At 44.7% G+C, this 19,724-nt stretch overlaps 1 protein-coding gene across 2 annotated transcripts in view; it reads right to left on the bottom strand.

Annotated features, from left to right (window-relative positions):
• SLC5A1 (solute carrier family 5 member 1) overlaps positions 1–14,246 on the bottom strand; it is a 53,673-nt gene extending 39,427 nt beyond the window's left edge. Inside the window, exons 1-2 of one of the 2 annotated variants that reach the window (XM_024768030.1) lie at positions 14,101–14,246; positions 12,335–12,406 (exon numbers count right to left, since the gene is read on the bottom strand). In XM_024768030.1, coding sequence (XP_024623798.1) covers positions 12,335–12,406; positions 14,101–14,235 — 207 coding nt within the window. In that variant the 5' untranslated portion in view covers positions 14,236–14,246. Of the gene's footprint in view, positions 1–12,334; positions 12,407–12,492; positions 12,560–14,100 lie in introns of those variants that run through there. The other variant, XM_024768032.1, reaches the window with a different exon arrangement.
• Positions 14,247–19,724: the final 5,478 nt, after the last annotated feature.

Genomic DNA, 19,724 nt, shown 5'->3' with positions numbered 1-19,724 from the left:
TAAACAGTGATTATCTCTGGAAAAGAAAACACTAAGTGTGTTTTTATATTTTTCTAAATTTCCCACAATGAGTTTGTGTAATTTTATAATCAGAACACAGTTCTTTAATACCTTTAACAATAAAGGGCAACAATTCCAGGGTGGTCTCAGATTAACTTGTAGAGCCTGAAGTCTTAGAACAAAGCATGCAAGGAAGTTATGTATTTGTTTTTGGGGTTGTAGAAAAAGACATGAAAATATCATTGAATGCTAATTGAAAATTATGTTTTATATGACATAAAATAGAAAATAGGAAATATATGGGAAAGCCTATTACTTGCCAACACTCAGTCATCTGATGTTAGAGCAGGGATTACCTTGGAAATAATTAAGGTCAACCCTATTCTTTCAAGTGAAAACAAAATTAAAGCCCAGAGGAAGAAAGTGATTCAAGTTTACACATTCATTTTTTCTTTACTTCCGCACCCTTAGCAAAGTAAGATAGTATGTGAACACTCAGGACCACGAGCTGAAGAGTCAAGAATTGCCTAAAGCAACAGACACTGGTTCTGTGTGTGTTTCTAGCTTTACCATCAGAGGTAGCCACTGGATTGAAAAAAGAGTGCCCTGTATATGCCTTGAAAGCACAGTTAAACGGTGTGCCTGCCCCCCACCCCACCTTCTTCCCCTCCTATTGAGCACACTGAGAGGCTTCCCACCCAGTTCTAATCTTGGTCCAGTGGTTAGGACTCTGCGCTCTCACTGCCGAGGGCCCAGGTTCAATCCCTGGTAGGGGAACTAAGATCCCACAAGCCATGCAGTGTGGCCAAAGAAAAAAAATTCTTGGCTCTGCCAGGACAAATTATGTGACCTTGAACAGGTCATATTACTACCCTGAGCCTCAGTTTTCTCCACTATAAACTGAGGATAAGAATCCTTCTTAGCCTATTTCACAAGGGTGTTCTCTGGCTTAAATGAAGTGACACATGAGAAATCTTTAGGAAAGTTTTACCCCACAAAGCCATACTCTTCAGAAGAAATATTAATGATGCTTTTACATAGCCCATGTTTTGATGGAGTTCCCTGAATTTCCTTAGACAGAGTGGTCATTTTCTCTTGGAGGGAGCAAGATCTTCATAGCTCAAATGGAAAATGCACTCAGCTAATTTCGGGGAATCACTTTCTTTGTTAATGGATCATATAACACCCAGAATGTCCAGAGCTCTGGAGATGGCTTCCTGTTCTCAGCTTCTGTCTTTCCTTTAAGGAATGCTACCAGGATATCTCAGGGCCTCCTCTCCACTACTCTGGGCTGTGCTGGATGCCTCCCTTGAGATATCCTCAGACAGTGGTTCTCAAACTTTGGCATGCACCACAATCTAGACTCAAAATACAGGATGTCCACTTAAATCTGAATTTCAGATAAAAGAATACATTTTTTAGTAAAAGTATGTGCCAATATTGCGTGATACATACTTATACTAAAAAATCATTCACTGTCTGAAATTCAGAGTTAACTGGCCAGCCAGTATTTTTATTTGCTAAATCTGGCAACCCTAGTCAGAATCACCTGGAAGATTTGCTAAACCACAGATGGCTAAGCCCCATTCCCTCAAGTTTCTGATACACTGGTCGAGGTTGGGGTTGGAAATTTTGCATTTCTAACAAGAACCCAAGTTTGTTTTTTGTTTTTTTTTGCTGCTGCTGCTGCGGATACCACACTTTGAGAGCTCCGTCCTAGGAGAATAAGAAAGGGAGAGAGGATGACTAACTTACAGTGCCTCCTTGGAGGCCAAGTGTTGGGCCAGGCACTTCATTCACCTTATCTGATCATGCTCACAACAGTCTGTGAAGTGCATATTGTTCTCATCTTCATTTTACAGGTAAGCAGTCTGAGGACAAGAGCAGTGACGTGATTTGCCCAAGGTCCCACAGCCCAATGTGACTTCTGTCCAAGGGACAGAAGAAGAGGCCAGAGCACCACACTGTCTTTCCCCCTTCCTCCCCAGACATTCCCTTCTGAACTTCCCTGAAGGGGCACAATGCAGTCAGACCCCCCAGCCCACCTCATTGACTCATTGTAAGTTCAGGAACAGCATGTGTGTGTCTGCATCACACTTGTATTTCGATACTTCCCTCATCCTCTGGGGAACTGGTCTTTAATCTAAATTAACATCTTGGGGCAGGTGGTGGTGGTGGGATGAATTGGGAGATTGGGATTGACATATATAGACCAGTATGTATAAAATAGATAACTAATAAGAACATGCTGTATAAAAAAAAAAATAGAATAAAATTCAAAAAAATAAAATAAAATAATTTTAAAGACTCCAAAGAGTTTATGAGGATTATATCTATCTATATTTATATTGGAGATATAAAATGAGAAATTGAAAGAATATGTATTTGTGAAATCATTTAAAATAACAATAATAGACTTATTATATGTTAACAAAAAATAACATGTATTAATAAAAAGTGACTCTATTTTCCAAACTAAAAATAAATAAATTGATTAATTAATTAATTAACATCTTGGTTCCCTTAGTAAGGAATCTTTTCACAGGGGAAGTTTGAAAAGGTTTAATCTTTGACCCTTGCCATCTTGTAGGGATGACATTTCCTGGATTGGGACAGAAGAGAAGGTGGGGCTTACATATTCAGGCTATTTAATTTTGGAGACTCGTAAATATTTAGACACAGGCGTTCTCCAGAGTCATCATAATCTCTGTTTACCCTATGTCAGCTCATAATGGACAATGGTGGCCTTTCACTTATTTTCTTCATGAACTCTCTCTTTGCCCCAACAACCAAAGGGGCGTGAAATCAGGAAACCACTGCCAAAGCTGGCATCTTCCCACAGGCTGTTGGCACAAAAGGGGGGGTGAGTTCTTCTGTTGGCATTTATAGGTCAAGGAGGCTGAAGACCAACCCTCTCACCAGCTCAGACGGGCTCATCCTTGGGATCATCAACAACTCAGGGTCGCTCACCTGAAGGACCTGATCAATATGCATGGTCTCTCCCCTATGCTGGTCCTCTTTCAGTTCCCAAGTATCCCAAGCTCCTCCTCACCTCAGGCCTTTGACAATTCTGTTCCTTCTGCTTGGATCGCTCTTCCCCCAGTCTTCACATGGCTGCCTCCTTCTCATCTTTCAGAGCTCAACCTAAATGCCCAATCCTCAGAAAGGCCTTCCCTGATCCTCTTATGTACATAAAGATTCAAACACATTTCCTTCTTAACCCTCACCACTATTTGTAATTTCAGATACATTTTGTAAGAATGTGTGTCACACACACACACACACACACACACACACACACACACAAATATATGCCAGCACCTAACACAGAATGTGGCACATAGAAGGTAATCAATATGTAAATGTAGAATGAAATAATAGCAATGCATATATGGATAAATGATTGAATTCACAGTTTAAGAAGGAGCATCTGGGGACTTCCCTGGTGGCCCAGTGGCTAAGGCTCCACACCCCCAATGCAGGAGGCCTGGGTTAGATCCCTTGTCAGGGAACTAGATCCCACATGCTGCAACTAAGAGTTCGCGTGCTGCAACTAAAGATCCCGCATGCCTCAATGAAGATCCCGCCTGCAGCAGTGAAGATCCCGCGTGCCGCAACTAAGACCTGGAGCAGCTAAATAAATAAATAAATAAAAAGAAGAAGGATCTGGAGATGAGATACAATAATAAGGACAATTATGATGATGATGATAAGAATGTCCAACTTGGGTAGTACTAACTGTATACTATTCTAAGAGATTTACATGTATTAACTACTTTAATCCTCAAAACAACCCTGTGAGGTAGGTGCTATGACCTCTATTTTGAAGTTGAGGAAACTGAGTCAGGAGAGGGTAAGTAACTCAGCCAAGGCCACAGAGATAGGAATGGATGGAACTGGGGTTAAGACCAAGGCAGCCTGGATCCAGAGCCTGTGCTCTTAACCCCAACTCCAAATCACCTCCCTTGCATACAGTTCATCCAAAACAAACATATAGCTGTAGCCAACTCAAAATGTGCCATGCCACTAGTAGACAGGGAAAGCCCAGACACATTTCTAACATGAACAATCCAAAGACTTCATCATGGCTGATAGTTTCAGCACTCTTCTGACCTCAACCAACTAGAGATACTGATTATAACTTACTTTTCCCTTTCTCTGTTGGCAGAAGTGCTAGTGTGTTAGAGAATGCTGGGAAGACAGCCAGAGGGAAAGGAGAAGCCAGGAGCTTAGGTACAAACTAGATGACAGGAACTTGGCTACACACAGTCAACTGAGGCCGCGGAACACAAAGGATACATGGAATGGTGAGTGCCTGTGCATGAATCAGAGAAACTCCTCAAAGGAAACCAAGCCTTGAAGAATTGGAGGGAAATGGGTCCACCAAAGAGAGAGAGGGAAGGATGAGGGGGAAAGAGCAAGAGGAGGAGGAAAGCAGAGGGGAGGAAGAGGAGGAGAAGGAAGAGAAGAAAGAGGAGGAGGAATAGAAAGAACTGGTCCTTCGAGAGTAAGGCAGTCACTGGCATGCTAAGCAAAAAACTCTCACCACAAAGGAGACACAGATATATGGGAACTGACAAGGTTTGCAAAATCTTGACTTAAACTGAGAGAAACCAAATGTTTGAGATAGTGAGGAAGCATGGCCACACCAGACTTTACCAAGGAGTCCAATCTGGGCTGAAATCAGGCACCCTGATTAGGGCCAGGCTTGGTTTTCCAGTTTTACTACCATAAGCCAAGAAAAAAAAAAACCTAAAGGAAAAAAATGTTCTGTGTACATAGGAACAGAAATGTGGAGCACTGCTGGAAGCAGCCTTTCAATTGGACTCAGCACCCTCCTAACCTCCTGAATTCTTTCCACCACCTACACAGTGTAGTCACTGCACCAGAGAGCAGAATGCAGGCTGAAGGCTCAGGTGACATCAACAAAGGGATCCAGTATGAGGGTCTGGGGACATATCCCTCTTATCCCTCTTATTCCTTTAATTCAGCACATACTAGATGCAAGGCCCTGGACTAGGTGGTGGAAGAGATGTTAAAAAAAAAAAAAAGATTAAGAAAAACACAGGCTCAACCTTGGGACAAATGAAAGCACACACAGCTACATGCAATCAGAGCAGGAAGACAGGGCCACCTGGACTTGGCAGTCACTTCCACCCGGGCTTATGAAGGTCAAGTACTTGTCTGTCTCCCATCTCACATCTTCCCAACCCTTGCTCCCTTGGTGAGCTCTCTGCCTCTCCTATGTCTATTCGCCTTGTTCCTGCTCTTCCTTTCTCATTCATGAGTTCTCACTTAGGTCTTAGGCCTGCCAGGCTGTTCCAGGCCTCCCAGTGGCCACTCCAGTAACATCCTAAGTGACTGAACTTTGATCTGATCATTAGGTTTTAGAGACTTAATCAGATACATTTTACTCAAAAGAGTCTAAGAAGTATGAGAAGCTGTCCTCTTTCCTCAGAGAAAATTTCCATCAGGGTCTCTGGTCAAACCTAAATGAAAGATTGTCTTGGTTTTCAGATAAACCTGTAGACTGTACCTATAGATCTCATAAATTTCCATCTCAAAGGATAAAGAAAAAGAGACCTGAGTAACCAGAAGAACAGGAAGAACCCTAGCTCTACTGTTATCTTGTGTGAACTTGGTCAACCCATGGGGTTAATCGTCATTCTTGCTGGATCACTGAGGATTCAATCAGATAGATGATTGAAAAAAGAACAAGAGCTAAACCTGAGAGTTTGTGTGCCAGGTTCTGTTCTGAGACTGAGTGTGCATCCTGAAAACAACCTCAAGTAAGTACTGTTATCTCTGTTATAAGAAAACAAATGTAAGGCACACAGATGCTTAATAACTCAAACAGGGTCACACAGCTAGTAAGGGGCAGAGGCTGCATTTGAACACAAGCAGCCTGGCCCAGACCTGAACAAGAGGTCAACAAACTAGAGTCTACGGGCCCAATCTGGCCATCCTCCTGTTTTTATAAATAGAGTTTTACTGGAACACAGCCATGCCCATCTATCTATGTATTGTCCATGGCTGCTTTCACGCTACAGCAGCAGAGTTTAGTAGTTGTGACAGAGATATTTACTTTGTGGGCCTCTGCAAAGAAAGTTTGTCAACCCGTGACCTAAACCACTGTGATATACTCCTCTCTGATGATTCTTTAATAGTAAAGGAAGGAAAGAAACTGTGGCTATTGAGAGACACACAGCCATCACATTTCCACTGGCAATGGACTGGCTCGCATGTACACACCCATTTCCCCCATGCTTGTTCCTTCCTCTGTGGTGTGAAATCTCAGCATTTTAGTCCTGGAAGAGGCTTTGAGATCTCAGTCTTACTGTTTCCCACACTGAGAAGACTCTCTGAGACTCAGAGAGGCTGATGATTTGCCTGACGTCACAAATCTAGGACAAAGCAAGTCCTCTGGCTCCTTGTGAGGTCCCCACTCCCTTTAGAATACTTACTTCTGAAGTGTTTGAAAATGCCTTGGGGGTTGTTGAAGGCTTGGCTCAGCCCTATTGTACTCGCTGCTCCCGTGGACCTGGCTCTGCCAGCGGTCCTGGCTGGTGTGACCAAACTCTCTTCCAAAACAAAAGTTCTCCGTGGGGCTGTGTACCTGGGGCTCTATCTCTCTAAGTAATTTCTGCTGCCACTAGCCAAGGCATGGAGAATTTCCCCTTCAAAGCTCACTTTCCTGCTTTCACGTCTCCCACATCTTCAAAGAATCATTACAGCACAGCACCCAGGCAGTTGTTCATCAAAGGCACCAAACCATGGTGTCAGCCCACAGTTACATAAGGTTTCATTTCACTCACAAGGTTTCATGTTTCTCAGTTGGCTTGGCTTGCCTCAATGTGACTCAGGTTTCTGGGGCCCTCCCTGCCTGGCCCTCTTTGTGAGTTGACCTTCCTTTACCCAGCCCTGGAGTCCTTGCTCCTCCTCCCAATGGTCCCTCACTTTTATCCCTAGGCCAAGCACAAACTATTTCTCCCTCTTGGCCTCATTAACTTTTTAGGAACGGGGTCCTTTTCCAAAGTGCCTGGATCTCCACCTGTTACAGGTCACAACTGCCGCATTCAAAGTCACTGAAGCCCCCAGGAATGCCCCCCAACTGGCGTCTCCTTTATCCAATCTTCTTTCAGATTTTATGAGCTCTGATTTCCACCTGCTTTTCTCATGGGTGACTATCCAAGCCCTCGGGGCCTCAGGTGTATCAATCCAAGGTCAATACAAGTCCTTTCCTCCTAAAAATCCCCTGGGACTATCTTTCTGAAGTTTCTCTGGTTGCTCATGCATCCTACAGTACAAAGCAACAGGGCTAAAGGCAGATGAAGGAGGCAAAGTGTCCCCTTGGAGGCTGAGAGAAATGTCAGCTCCAAGAGCCTGTGGCCCCTGTGATGTCCTCCTTGGGCCAGCACATTTGAGGACAGATATTCTGGTTATAAACTTGTAGACCGATGACAGGCTTAAACTGACTTTGTATTTTAATCCAAAGGGAAATTTAGAAGCATAGTTTTGTGAATTCCCTGGCAGTCCAGTGGTTACGACTCTGCGCTTCCACTGCAGGGGACACAGGTTCTATCCCTGGTCAGGGAACTACGATCCCGCATGTCCCGCGGCCAAAAAAAAAAAAGAAAGAAAGAAAATACAGAATGTCTTGGCAGGCCCCAATTATCTGCACTACCTATTCAGGTATTTTTCTCTGAATGCCCACCCAGAAGGATCCCCTCCAGCCTGGCCAACATCAGCACAATGGCCTGAGCCAGGACAAGGACGGCTGGGAGAGGCACGCATCCACCCAAGAGAAGTCCCCAAACCTCTCCTCCCCACCAGGGTGTGGGTCCCTCAAATGTCCCTAAAACCTTGTGGGGGTGCCCCATATTTTCCACGCACGTGCCTCTCCTTTGCACCCAGAAGTGCAATTGAACTGGTCAAACCACACGTTCCAATTTGGGGACTGCAGAAGGCAGCCGTATCCATTTAAAAAAAAAAGAAAGAAATATATTCTTTCTGAAATATAGTTTTTTGTTTTTTTGTTTTTTTTGTTTTTTGGTTTTTTGGGTTTTTTTGCGGTACACGGGCCTCTCACCGTTGGGGCCTCTCCCCCTGTGGAGCACAGGCTCCAGACGCACAGGCCCAGCGGCCATGGCTCACGGGCCCAGCCGCTCCGCGGCATGTGGGATCTTCCTGGACCGGGGCACGAACCCATGTCCCCCGCATCGGCAGGCGGACTCCCAACCACTGCGCCACCAGGGAAGCCCTGAAATATAGTTTTGATGCAGTTTAAACTATTTTTCAATTTTGGAGAGAAAGTAGTTTGATTTGCATTTTCTTGCATACCTTGTTGTTCTTTCAAGTGTGTACTACAATAGTTTTTAAATCATTTTAAATTTTAGAATGGAAATCATCATGCTTATTTTTCTTCTAAATTAGCAGTTTTTAAATTTTGTAAGTCAGCAGAACCTTGCCCTCAAACAAAATCTTAGCAGATTCCCCTCATATAAAATAAATAAAAGACGGGTTGCTGGGAAGGAGAGTGAGAGCAACCCCTGAGGCATTTCAACAGCGTCTAAGAGTTGTAGTGAACATATTTTTAAAGACTGCTACCGGGGAGGGGGACGGGTAAGCTGGGACGAAGTGAGAAATAGCACTGACATATATACACTACCAAATGTAAAATAGATGGCTAGTGGGAAGCAGCTGCATAACACAGGGAGATCAGTTCAGTGCTTTGTGACCACCTAGAGGGGTGGGATAGGGAGGGTGGGAGGGAGATGCAAGAGGGAGGGGATATGAGGATATATGTATACATATAGCTGATTCACTTTGTTATACAGCAGAAACGAACACAACATTGTAAAGCAATTATACTCCAATAAAGATGTAAAAAAAATAAAAGATAAAAACTACTACCTTAGAATATAACCATACTTTACTGAATCAAAAACACCAACTATTGTAAGACATACCACGGAGCACGAAGAAGAAAAAACATTGCCACTTAAAGTATGGCATGCCACTAACTGTCAGACACAGTCAATCTCAGAACTGTAAAAATGCGGTCAATGTGTAGCTGGAATTGATGACTTACAGTAGTATAAATAAATTACATACAAATCGTGTTCATATACTCACACAATGTGAAAGTTAAATTTAAGTGATGTGGTAGCAATATCTTCACATAAATGCTAGCTTCCATTTACTGGGCACCAGACAAGTGCCAGCTGGGGCGTTGCCCTGACACTTCTTTTTTTTTAACATCTTTATTGGAGTATAATTGCTTTACAATGGTATGTTAGTTTCTGCTTTATAACAAAGTGAATCAGCTATACATATACATATGTTCCCACATCTCTTCCCTCTTGCGTCTCCCTCCCTCCCACCCTCCCTATCCCACCCCTCTAGGTGGTCACAAAGCACCGAGCTGATCTCCCTGTGCTATGCGGCTGCTTCCCACTAGCTATCTATTTTACGTTTGGTAGTGTATATATGTCCATGCCACTCTCGCATTTTGTCACAGCTTACCCTTCCCCCTCCCCATATCCTCAAGTCCATTCTCTAGTAGGTCTGTGAACATTAACAAGTGGAAGGAAGGTTAAGAGCGTCAGGGCATCTTAGGGGTAAGATGCCCTGACGCTCTTAACCTTCCTTCCATTTGTTAATGTTCCCATTTACTGAGCACCTGCCAAGCACAGTGTTGAGTGCTGCACATGCATAATCTCATTTAATCCTGACAAGAACCCTCCAAAGTACATATTCTTCTCCTATTTTATAGAGGGAGAAACTGAAGCTCAGGGAAGTTCAGTGACTTCCCCAAGGTCATACAACTAGTAAATGAGGTAGGTCAGATGAGCTGACTTCAAAGCCCATACTCATTCTACTCTAGAATTTTCTAGAATTAGAACATTTTCAGAGTTGGGAGGGACTTAGAGGTCATTGTATCCCCATTCAAGAATCCCCCTTGCCAGGATCCCTAATAAATGTTGATATTCTCGGTAAATCTGACCAGATAGGGAAGAATCTACCCAAACCAGTGATTATCAAGCCTGCCTGATCATCAAAAGCACCTGGGAAGCTTTTTTTAAAATGCAGATTCTTGGGGCCCTCTTCCAAGGTTTTTTCATCTAGTAGGTCTGGAGTGAGACTCAGGAATCTGTATTTTTAGAAAGCACATCCAGGTGACTCAGATACATGGGCAGGTTTATGAACCATTAACGTAATCTCGTGAAACCTTAGATGGAAACTGTTGTTGGAGGAAGAAAAGTCAAATTTAAACCTCATCAAGGAAGCAGGGACTTCTGCACAAAAGCGGAATGATGCCATGTTTCTCTGTTGGTTAGAATAATCTGAGACATGAGTAAGGAAAACAACACCCACCGGAAACCCCACATGAACCATTGAACCTTATCTGTTTTGGGTGGGGCTAATCCTCTCATCACCCAACTCTCAGCCCAGATCCAAACCCAGGTGCCATCAGGAAGAAAGACATCTTCACTGGTTAAGATGTGATGTGTTCCCAGGCCTAGCCCAAAATGTATATCTCCTACAGGTGGTTCTGCCCCATGCCTCTGCCTTCTTGTTGGCTTCTCCAAGACCCAGAGATTGGAAGCTAAGGCCTTATCCCCAATAAATCAGCCCTAGAACGTTTACATGAAGAGATATGAGTTTCCTGTTAAAGAGGGAGGAAGGAAGAGAAAAGAGGTCAGGATGCAAACCAAGGCTGGATAAACAGCCTGGATGGCAGGCTTACTCTTGGGGGCATTGAAGCATTAGATGGGGTGGGGGTACACTGGTTTCCAAACAACTAAAGTAAACTTCAAGGTCCTATTCAGTTTTCTAATTCAGAAAATCTCAAGTCCACTGAGATTTCATACCAGTCTTGGCTGTGAAATCTGTACAGCAGCACTGTCCAATAGAACTTTCTAAAATGATGGAAATGTTCTAGATCTGCAGTGTCCAATATGGTGGCTACCATCTACATGTAGCTATTAAGCACTTGAAATATGGCTAGTGTGACTGAGGAAACAAATTATTTATCTTATTTTAATTTCAATTTAAAAAGCCAATGTGATTAGTGGCTACCATATTGGACAGTGCAGTTCTAGAGGAACTACTCCAACCTTGCCTTGAACTTTGTGATCAGAGCTGCCTATCCAACACCAGCTTTTAGGAAAGCACCAAAGTCCAAAGCATGAGAAGATAAAATGTGTCAGGAGAGACCATCATGAGGGACCCAACACAGAAGTCAGCATCTGCCCAGTATTCTTGGCCAAGGGTAAAGCAGAAATGACTTCAGGGATAACATTAGCAACTGTGAAGATGCCAAATATTAAAATCCATCCCCAAATAGCTGATCAAAGGCCAAGTGCAGGAAGTGGCATGATTTCCTCCTACATTCCCTCTGTTTCTGTGTATACGACAGTGACAGTCTCCACTTTCTTGCTTCTCTTCCTCCATAGCTGTCGCTCTCTTCTCATTGTATGTACACTTCATTACCCCTGCCCCTTTCACCAGTCAGTCCTGCTTGTATCTTACGCCCAAAGAATTTCACAATTTGGCCAATCTGGTCAACCAGTAGTTTCGATGAGAACTCTGCATTGAAATAATCATTGGGCTGACTGATAACCCAGCAGAGCCCTGTGCTGTTAGGATGGAAGGGCCCTTCCAGTTTCTTTTCCACCCATGCACACGTCCTTTGATTGGGATACTTCTGCCTATGTGCAAGTGTCAGGGAAAACACCTCACGTTTATACAAAATACAAAATCCACCAAGAGATGAGGAAAACTGTAACTGGGGACAGTAGGGGGCTCCTTCTCCAGCCACTCTACAAATGTTTATTGAGGGCCTCCTGTGTATCAGGCACTGTGTTAGGCTCCTGAGGTAGGAGAGATAAAGTCTCTCCTCTGTGGGCCTTAAAGTAGCAAAAAGGTAGCAAAAGAGCTACTATTTATTGAGTTTCCACCCCACAAGCAGTCTCCACTTCTCATCATACTCCTGGAAGGTAAATATTACCAACTTCCATTTTATAGAAAGAGAAGTGGAATCTCAGACTTGCCCAAGATCACCTCGGACTGTGTGCTCTTTTTGCTTCTCCACGCTGTCCTCCTTGTGAAGTCTTTCCTCTGTTTATCCCTTGAAAAACTTCCCAGTGTTATTTATTTAAAGGCTATTCCCTTACTGCAAGAGATTAAGGGTGCCCAGAGACCTGGAAAGCAGATGACCCATTGTCAGGGATCTAAGGCAAGAAGAAAGAATAACCATCACCCAAAGCCAACAAGAAAATGGCCTCCTATGGGGAATGGTTCAGCAAATAGTATTTCAGAGAAAACTTACCGGCCACCATACCATACTTCGTCCTGCCAGGAAGAAGCCTCCAACAGTCCCACGATTAGTGGAAAACATGGCCTGGGGAGGAAGTGTCAAAAATTTAATAGAAAACTAGAACGGAGTAACCTTGCCAGCCAAGAGGATCACCCCCATCCCCCATATACTTGCACTTTCTTCAACCCACTTCACTTTCTGAAACACTTCCACATTCCTTACTTCCTTGAAGCTCAGAAGACGGAGGCAGGAACCTATATTTGATAGACAATTAACACAGATTTGTTGAGCCCCCTGTGCCCTAGGCAGTGCCAAGGAGAGCATGGCTCAGATCTTTCTGGACTCCTGGCAGGGAGCCTTCCATAGGTCATAGTCTTAGGGCCTCTGTAGTGGTTTTTCTGGGAATAGCAAGGGGACCAACAGCCCCAAGGAGCGAGGAGGTAGCTAGGGCTGAAACAAAAAAAAATTCCAAGGAATCAGGCTCTGAAAGTTGGTCAGGGAAAGACCATTCTGAAGGTCATTCTGAAGACTCCTAGAGTCCATAAGGAGCTTTCAGATACATCTCTGCAGATCCTCACAGCCACGTGGGGTGTCATAAGAACAGGTAAGATTGTACCCATTGCACATTTGAATAAACTGAGACTGAGTGGGGTTACCAACATCTCAAGGCTGGCATGTGTCACAGCCAGTGCTAAACCTGAGAACCCTGGCTCCTGGCTGGACTTTCCACCATGTCTGGGAAGCTGAGAGTACTGAGCAAGAATCAGCCACACAGATTCCTTGTGACACTTTAGGCTTTCAGTCACATCTGGTTTCTACAATTATTTTTTCTTTTTAAAAATCAACACTTCCTTTTATCTCTAAAAAAAACCTCTTGGCCATGAAGGGGTTAATGCCCACCCTCCTCTGCTCTAAGTCAAATGACTTCAACCACCTGCTAGCACCTCAGCCTCCTGGCCTGCGGTCCCCCATGAAAGCCTTTGAGAGTGACTGGAATATGTTCACACTTAAAAATACCTCTCTTCCAGTTGCTAGGTGTGCCGGCGTCTGTCACAAGTGAAATTTCCAAGTTCAAGACTGCTAAGAACAAGTTTCTCTGGTTTGGTGTGTCCCCATAGTCCCAAAAAGGAGCCACACACATTTCCCTCTCCCCAGCACCAGGCCACCCTCCAGTCTTCCTCCTCCTCCTCCTCTTCCTGGGCCCAGCTTTTCAGCTCTCACTCACTCCAGCCCCTAGATCCCAGGGCACAAGACCTCTCCCAGGTGGGGGACGCAGGGCAGCCCCTCTGCCTTGGGTTGCCCCAAAGCACCTGCAGCTGGCAGAGGCTGGTGTCCTTCCGGATCTACCCTGCTTCTTTCCCCTCTGAAACTGGATGACTAAGAGGCAGGACAGTCATCACCTTCCTGGGGCTCATTTCCCAAGCCCTGGGATCCTTCCTGCAGCTACCAGCTGGTCCTCTCCTGCCCCTCACACCCCCAGCCCCCAGCCTCTCCAATCTCTCACTCTCCTTCTCTGCTCACAGAGCCGGGGTGGGGGAGCCTCCTCAGGCACTGGCCAGCACCCCCATTTCTGCTCACCCTTGCTTGGCCCCTCACCTCACACGGTGCCCCCTGAACTCCTCTCAAACATTTCCAAATCATTTCCACTCGGCTCCACACACCCTTCAGCCCACCTTCCCCTCCTTGCAGTTCACCAAGGCGGTGGCTCCTCCGTGTGCCCCCTCCTCCCTCCCCTTGGCCCTTGCCCCCTCAGCCCGCGTTTCAGGACCCCTACATACCCACAGCCCGACAGCCATCACCACCACGAAGTAGACAACGATGACAGAGATGTCGGCCGCATTGCGGATGCGCTCGTAGGCCTTGAGGGGCTCGGCAGTGGCAGTGGTCGCGGGGCTCCAGGTGCTACTGTCCATGACGGCGGCCGCAATGCGTCCCTCCAGGCCAGGCCGCTCGCTCCTTATATGGTCTCCGGGTTAATGATCAGTCCCGGGGAGGGGACCCGTGAAGTCTGGCAGCAGTGCTGTCTTGCAGGAGCCCCAGCGCTGCGCCGTCGGGGAGCAGCTCTGAGTGCACAACGAGGAGGAGCTGGTAGAGCTTTGGCGGGGAGGTGGGCGGGTAGATAAGCACTCTCCCTCAAGGTGGGTGGGGCCGGCCAGGGGGTGGTGCCCTCCTAGCACAAAGGCCCACTGTGCACCCGCACCCGCACCGGGCACAGGGCAGCCTCGCCTGGGCTGCTGTGTGGCAACACCCAGGCCAGGGCTCCAGCGGCTCCATTGAGGAGCCAGGCTTCCTGGTGCTGGGGGCCTAGAAGCTTCAGATCACCTGCCACCTGCTGTTGGACCAGTCTTGTGTTCTCTGTGGACCTGGCTTCTCCATGTGTAAAATGAGTGCGGTACTGTTCCAGGAATCAGCCAAGTTCTTGGTCTCCATGGAGAACATTCTGGTGAGAACCAGAAGTTGCTGGATGTTGCTGGAAGAAAATTCAGCATGATGGCAGTATCTTGACCACTCACCCATCCACCTTTCTGCCTCTCCCTCTACAGCCTGCAGCACCCAGGGGCACTGCTACCCCAGCTATAAGGAAGAAGGAACTGAGACTGGGGAAAAGGATCCCCCTGGGAGCTATTTCCTTGCCCTGTGCCTCACCCAGTAATGTTATTTGGGGCCCTTCCAAGGCAGGTGGGAGGGAGGAAATATATTACAGAATCCCTTCCAAGGAACTCATCAAACCCTAGCCCTTTCTGGGGGCTCAGCCTACCCATCTGGAAACACATGTCTAATTTGGAAGTCAAGGCTCAGAACAGAGATGACTGTGAGAAGAGGCACAACTCACCAAAGGTCACACAGTGAGCCAGTGACAGAGGTGACCACGCATCCCAGACCAAGGCAGGCCTAGTTCAGAGGAGGGTTGGGATGTTCTCAGGGGCTGGTGCTGGAGGCCCCAGAGCAGCCACTTTGGAGAGGGGACCCTTGCTAGGTGATGAGGTGAGGGAGGGGGAAGGACCATCCAAACCCGCCAGGATGCTATTCTGCCTCAGGCCCTCCCTGCCCACCACCAGACATCCATCCACTACTTAAAGTCAAGCAGCCCATTCCTTTGCACCTTGCTGCCTCTGAGGGCCACTGCCCTCCTTCCTCTTCAGTGCTTGTTTGTCCCCACTTCCCCCATCCATCCCCCAGGACTGTAAATTGTATAAGGGCCCATCATAACACCTGCCCACAGGAAGAAGAAATTCCCCATTTGGGGATCTTGGAAGCAGGGGCTCTTCACCATGGATGCCTCCCATGACCTACAGCTCAGCAGTCAGCCACAGCTTGGAGCAGCTTGCCTTCCATCTGTGTCCATTGGTTCCCACATTCAGCAAAGCTTTTTCACCTGACTCTGTGCCAAGCAGAGTCCCTGCCCTCAGGGAACTTCCAGTCTGGTCTGGGAGTGAGCCCACCCACAGCTTTAACCACCAGCTGCAGGCTGCCAGCCCATGCCCGGTTCTAAAAGTGAAGTCTGTGGAAATGAGCAAATCCAAAGCGTGAGTGGGAGGAAGGCTTGGAAGTGCTAAAGGACCTCAAAGGAGGGACAAAGCTGTTCTTTGATCTTTCTAGGACAGCAGAACATAGGTGGCCAGAGAAGGAAAGGGATGGGTGGCAGCCAAGGAGAGACCATAAAAGGCATTCATTCATTCATTCACTCTTACAACAAAAGAGTGGCTTCTATGTGCCAGGTCATGTGCGATGACTCTAGGGATACAGCTGTGAACAAGACTCACAGGGCTCTTACCTTCCTCACAGGGCTTCCAGCCCAGTAGGGGAAACAGACCATCATCAAAGATGAGACAAATCATGTACCACAATGTTCATTGCAGCTCTATTTACAATAACCAGGACATAGAAGCAATCTAAGTGTCCATCGACAGATGAATGGATAAAGAAGATGTGGCACATATATACAGTGGAATATTACTCATCCATTAAAGAAACGAAATTGAGTTATTTGTAGTGAGGTGGATGGACCTAGAGTCTGTCATAGAGAGTAAAGTAAGTCAGAAAGAGAAAAACAAATACTATATGCTAACACAGATATATGGAATCTAAAAAAAAAAAAAAGGTAAGGAAGAACCTAGGGGCAGGAGAGGAATAAAGACGCAGACATAGAGAATGGACTTGAGGATATAGGGAGGGGGAAGGGTAAGCTGGGACGAAGTGAGAGAGTGGCATGGACTTATATACACTACCAAATGTAAAATAGATAGCTAGTGGGAAGCAGCCACATAGCACAGGGAGATCAGCTCGGTGCTTTGTGACTACTTAGAGGGCTGGGATAGTGAGAATGCGAGGGAGACGCAAGAGGGAGGAGATATGAGGATATACATATATGTATAGCTGATTCACTTTGCTATAAAGCAGAAGCAGAAACTAACACACCACTGTAAAGCAATTATACTCCAATAAAGATGTTTTAAAAAGAATAACCTTCCTTTTAAAGGCTGAATCATTCCATTATGTAAATAGACCACATTTTGTTTATCCATTCATTCACTAATGGACATTTGGGTTGCTTTCACCTTTCAGCCATTGTGACAAATGCTGCTATGGACATGGGTGTGGAGGTATTTTTTGATCCTCTTTCAAATAAGAGCAATCACAGGATGGGTGGGTGGATGGATGGATGGACAGATGGATGGATGGATGAACAGTGGATGGATGGGTGGATTGATGGGTGATAGATGGATTGATAGATAAGTGAAAGAGCTCCAAACTGAATTAGATCTGTTTCCTGTCCTGTATGTCACACTTTCTACCTGCATGACACACTGGACATCAGAGATACTGTGACATAACAGTGACCCCATTGTAACAATGGCAGTAAGATTGAGTTAAAGGGAATTTCAAAATACTTATAAAGATGAGTAACTGTGCTATTTCATGATCACAGTTGGCATGTTATCAGTAAAAGGATTATATATTTACAAGACCTTAAGGTATTGCTGACTAAGAAGAATGGGATTTCCCAGAGTGGTAATCCTAGGAAAGAAGGGAGTATTCAAGTTGGGTGAAACTCACACTCAGTATCAAATGTGGAACAACCATAACATCAGTCAAAACAGCAGAAACAGAGTCACTGAAAATTCAGGACCTTGAGCCACAGATGATGCTGGCAGTGAATGGATCCAAGAGGCAAAGAACTGGGCAAAAATGAAGAGTATAGAGAGGATATTTTTGAGAATACTGAGCTCCGCTCTAAACTGGCCCATAGGATTTGTTTATCCTTAGTCTCACCATCCACAGCAATATAAGAACCAATCCTAACAGAAAAATGAACAAAAAATACAAACAGTTCATATAAAAGAAAATACAGGATTTCCCTGGTGGTGCAGGGGTTAAAAATCTGCCTGCCAATGCAGGGGACACGGGTTCGAGCCCTGGTATGGAAAGATCCCACATGCCACGCAGCAGCAAAGCCCGTGAGCCACAACTACTGAGCCCGCACACCACAACTACTGAAGCCTGCGTGCCTAGAGCCCATGCTCTGCAACAAGAGAAGCCACCACAATGAGAAGCCCACGCACCACAATGAAGAGTAGCCCCTGCTCACTGCAACTAGAGAAAGCCTGCATACAACAACAAAGACCCAACGCAACCAAAAATAAAAATTTTTTTTAAAAAAGAAAATACAAATGGCACATAAACATACTAAAAGATACCCAGTCTCTCTCTAACAAAGTACATGGAAATTAAAACTACAGTAAGATACTATTTTTTACCTATCAGACTGGAAAAAAAATCACAAATAAATTGATAATACATTGAGTCATAGAGGAAACATTTACTCTCACACATTACGGGTGAAAGTATAAATTGGTACCAACTTTAACAGAGTAATTTGAGAACATCTATCAAAATTATATCAAGAGAATGAGGACACAAGTCACAGACTGGGAGACGATATTTGTAAAAGACACATCTGATAAAGAACTGTTAACCAAACCTATACAAAGAACTTTTAAAACTTAACAATAAGAAAATGAACAACTCGATATGAAAATGGGCAAAAGGTCTCAACAGACACCTGTTCAAATATACAGATATATCTTCTGACATACAAATAAGCATATGAAAAGATGCTCAACATCATATGTCATTGGAGAATTGCAAATTAAAACAATGAGATACCACGACACACCTAACGATATGACCAAAATCTGAAACACTGACAACACCAAATGCTGACAAGAATGTGGAACAACAGAAACTCTCATTCATTGCTGGTGAGAATGTAAATTGGTGCACCCACTTTGGATGATAGTTTGGCAGTTTCTTACAAAACCAAACATAGTCCTACCATACAATCCAGCAACTGTGCTCCTAGGTATTTACCCAAAGGAGGTGAAAACATGTTTGCACACAAACCTGCACACGGATATTTATAGCATGATTGCTAAAACTTGGAAACAACCAAAATGTCCTTAGTAAGTGGTACATCCAAACAATGGAATATTATTCAGTGATAAAAACAAATATTCTATCAAGCCAAGAAAAGACATGGAGGAATGTTAAATGTATATTAATGAGTAAAAGAAGTCAATCTGAAAAGACTATGTACTGTGTAATTCCAACTATATGACATTCTGGAAAAGGCAAAACTATGGAAACAGTAAAAAAAGATCAGTGATTGCCAGGGTTTAGACAGCAAAGGGAGATGAATAGAAGAATACAGATAATTTTTAAGGCAGTGAAATTATTCTGTATGATACTCTAGTTGTAGATACATGTCATTATCTATTTATCAAAACTCATAGAATGTGCAATGCCAAGAGTGAGCCCTAATGTGAACTATGGGCTTTGGATGATAATGAGGTATCAATGCAGATTAATTGATTCTAACAAATGTACCATTCTGGTGCAGAATGTTGACAGTGACAGAGGCTGTGCATGGAGGGGATATGGTAACTCAGTACTTCCAGCTCAATTTTGCTGTGAACCTAAAAGTGCTCTTAAAAAATAAAATCTATTTAAAAATTATATATTCACATACCCTTTGATCTAACGTTTTTTTCCTAAGAATTTATGCTACAGATAGGCTTACATAAGGGCAAATGACCTATGTTCTAAGTTATTTATTGCAGCAGTGTTTGTAACGGGCAAAGATTAGAAGCAACCTAAATCCATCCATAAAGGATTGGTTAAATATATTACAGTTTATCCACTTAGTGGAATAATAATATGCAGCCATTAAAAATAAAAAAGAGGGACTTCCCTGGTGGCACAGTGGTTAAGAATCTGCCTGCCAATGCAGGCGACACAGGTTCATTCCCTGGTCCAGTAAGATCCCACATGCCGTGAGGCAACTAAGCCCGTGCACCACAAATACTGAGCCTGCGCTCTAGAGCCCACGAGCCACAACTAC

The sequence above is a fragment of the Neophocaena asiaeorientalis genome, unplaced genomic scaffold (assembly GCF_003031525.2).
Source record: "Neophocaena asiaeorientalis asiaeorientalis breed wild unplaced genomic scaffold, Neophocaena_asiaeorientalis_V1.1 scaffold828, whole genome shotgun sequence".
Lineage (NCBI taxonomy): Eukaryota > Metazoa > Chordata > Mammalia > Artiodactyla > Phocoenidae > Neophocaena > Neophocaena asiaeorientalis.
Note: the sequence above shows the minus strand (reverse complement) of the source record. Positions and strands in the feature narration are given on the sequence as shown.